The sequence below is a fragment of the Penaeus monodon genome, chromosome 15 (assembly GCF_015228065.2).
Source record: "Penaeus monodon isolate SGIC_2016 chromosome 15, NSTDA_Pmon_1, whole genome shotgun sequence".
NCBI classification, from domain to species: Eukaryota; Metazoa; Arthropoda; class Malacostraca; order Decapoda; family Penaeidae; genus Penaeus; species Penaeus monodon.
Window position 1 is genome coordinate 38,972,638 of NC_051400.1, and position 2,055 is coordinate 38,974,692.

At 33.4% G+C, this 2,055-nt stretch overlaps 1 protein-coding gene across 1 annotated transcript in view; it reads right to left on the minus strand.

Annotated features, from left to right (window-relative positions):
- Nucleotides 1–6: 6 nt before the first annotated feature.
- LOC119582029 (leucine-rich repeat extensin-like protein 5) overlaps nt 7–2,055 on the minus strand; it is a gene marked incomplete at its 5' end in the record, with an annotated part of 51,722 nt that continues 49,673 nt past the window's right edge. The window contains 2 exon segments of the mRNA XM_037930239.1: nt 7–211; nt 1,692–1,800. Coding sequence (XP_037786167.1) covers nt 68–211; nt 1,692–1,800 — 253 coding nt within the window. The 3' untranslated portion in view covers nt 7–67.

Here is a 2,055-nt window from a genome sequence, read left to right on the forward strand (position 1 = left end):
CAGCTATCCATTTTTACACAATAATCCTAAATTCATTAAATCCTGTTCATTGAAAAAAAGTGAGACCTCAGAGAGATTTTATGAGACGGCCATAGGAGTGAAGTGGACAGAGGAGGCCATGTGATTGCCGTTGAATTGACTGCTGTAAGAAGTCACAGTTTCGCCTTGATGATAAAGGTGTTCCTCGTTGCAGCAGCTCTTGGTATCTTGGCTGTTGAAAGAGGATTGTAGAACATGAAACTTCTTTTCAGATTTAAGAAGAAAAATTATTTTTTGTGCACTTATGTTCCTATGGAATAAGGTTATAGTACCTATTAGTACAATATGGCTATGGAAAGGACAGTTAATATTGTTTTGGACATTTAGCTCAATAATTTCAAAATATATTATTTTATATTAACTACCTATTCTTTGCCATTAAATGCAAGAAAACTCCAGCTCACCAACATATCTGATGTTCAGGAACCTCAATGGATGAGTATCTATAAAAAACAATCTTCATTGCTTTCTTGCTTCATCTTTGTTGCCATGGGAATCACAGGAAGCATCCTGGTGAGGAACCAAAGGAGGGGACTTTAGAAGAAAATGTTTGTGAAAACTTTCATATGTTTAAAAAGTGGCAGTTATTGCTCTCCTTTTTCATTATCAAATGCAGATTTCGTATGGTTGATATGTACATTATCCTAATCATTATTCTCTGAATGATTGACTCATTTCAACTGCTTTCAAGTAACATAGGATATTAAATATCAGAATAGTTGGAAGAAAGTCAGTGATACTGTTCATATATCTCATTGTTAGACCTGAACCTGAGACAGGCAGTGTTATCACCTTGCCTGTCTGGATGTAAACTACTATACCATTTATAGTTTTCATCTCTTTACATCCAAGAGTCAAGATGTGTGGATTGCCTTTCTCAGGTTTGGATCCAACTGTGACTTCCATATCAGAGTGGTTATTAAGATTTGTACTGTACAATATTATACAATGCATTCAGTATAAGCCATGTCAGTGAAAAGAAAATTCTTTCACATATGGGAAATACTGATATTCCTCAGACAGTTGTAAGCAATTCGAAAATGATTACAACCATGAACAATTATTCCTTGCATTAAGGCTTGTGTAAATATCATCCACACACATGGATAAATGACTTTAAAGTTATACCTTGTTAATGACATCCATTCATCCAATCTTTTTTTGTTTACATGACCTTGTTCAGCCATTTAATATATTTTTTCATGTGTCCAGCAAAATGCCGGAAATATTTACAAAAGAAATAGCAGCTCCTTTAAGATCCCTGTTTAGTGTTTGTTTTATATTGTGTTCTATTATACTGGGTAACATGCCTTCCCAACCTGCAACACTGATGCAAAATGAATAGTTTATATGATGATAACAGAATTATATTTGATGTGAGGGAGTTTTCTTATGCATACTACATAATTAACACATTTTATAAGTAATCTAAATGCATTTTCACTAATATCTATAGCCATATACATAAAACAGGTATATCCATTTCCCAAACCATGCAATATATTTAAACCCCCCCAAAAAAACTCATAATATAGTAAAAACAATAGTCAAAATTAAAAACACTGACAGCATGCATTAATAGGTATCATTAGCTCAGTCACAAAAACACATGCATATCGGACCTTAATACATATTAAATTGATAACAATTACCTTGATGTAAATAGCATCGGTGAAAGTGGCTTCCTCGGGTGAAACAATCAAGGTGGTGGAAAACTTTTCTGGATGCATACGGGGAACCCATACCAGAGTGCTGACGTACCTGTGCATAAATGGGTATATTAGATTAAGGCTATCAAAAAGGTGATGCTTTGTTAAAGGAAAGGTAATGATTATTAGTTATTAAAATGGTAATCTATACCTCATTAGCAATTAAACTGATATATTATTTGTGGATAGTTATCAAGCTGCATTAATTACTTGAATTTTGAATGAATATGTTATATGATTATGATACTCCTCACCATTTGCTACGGGTATATACTGTGTATGAAGCAGATAGCTTGATACACATAAA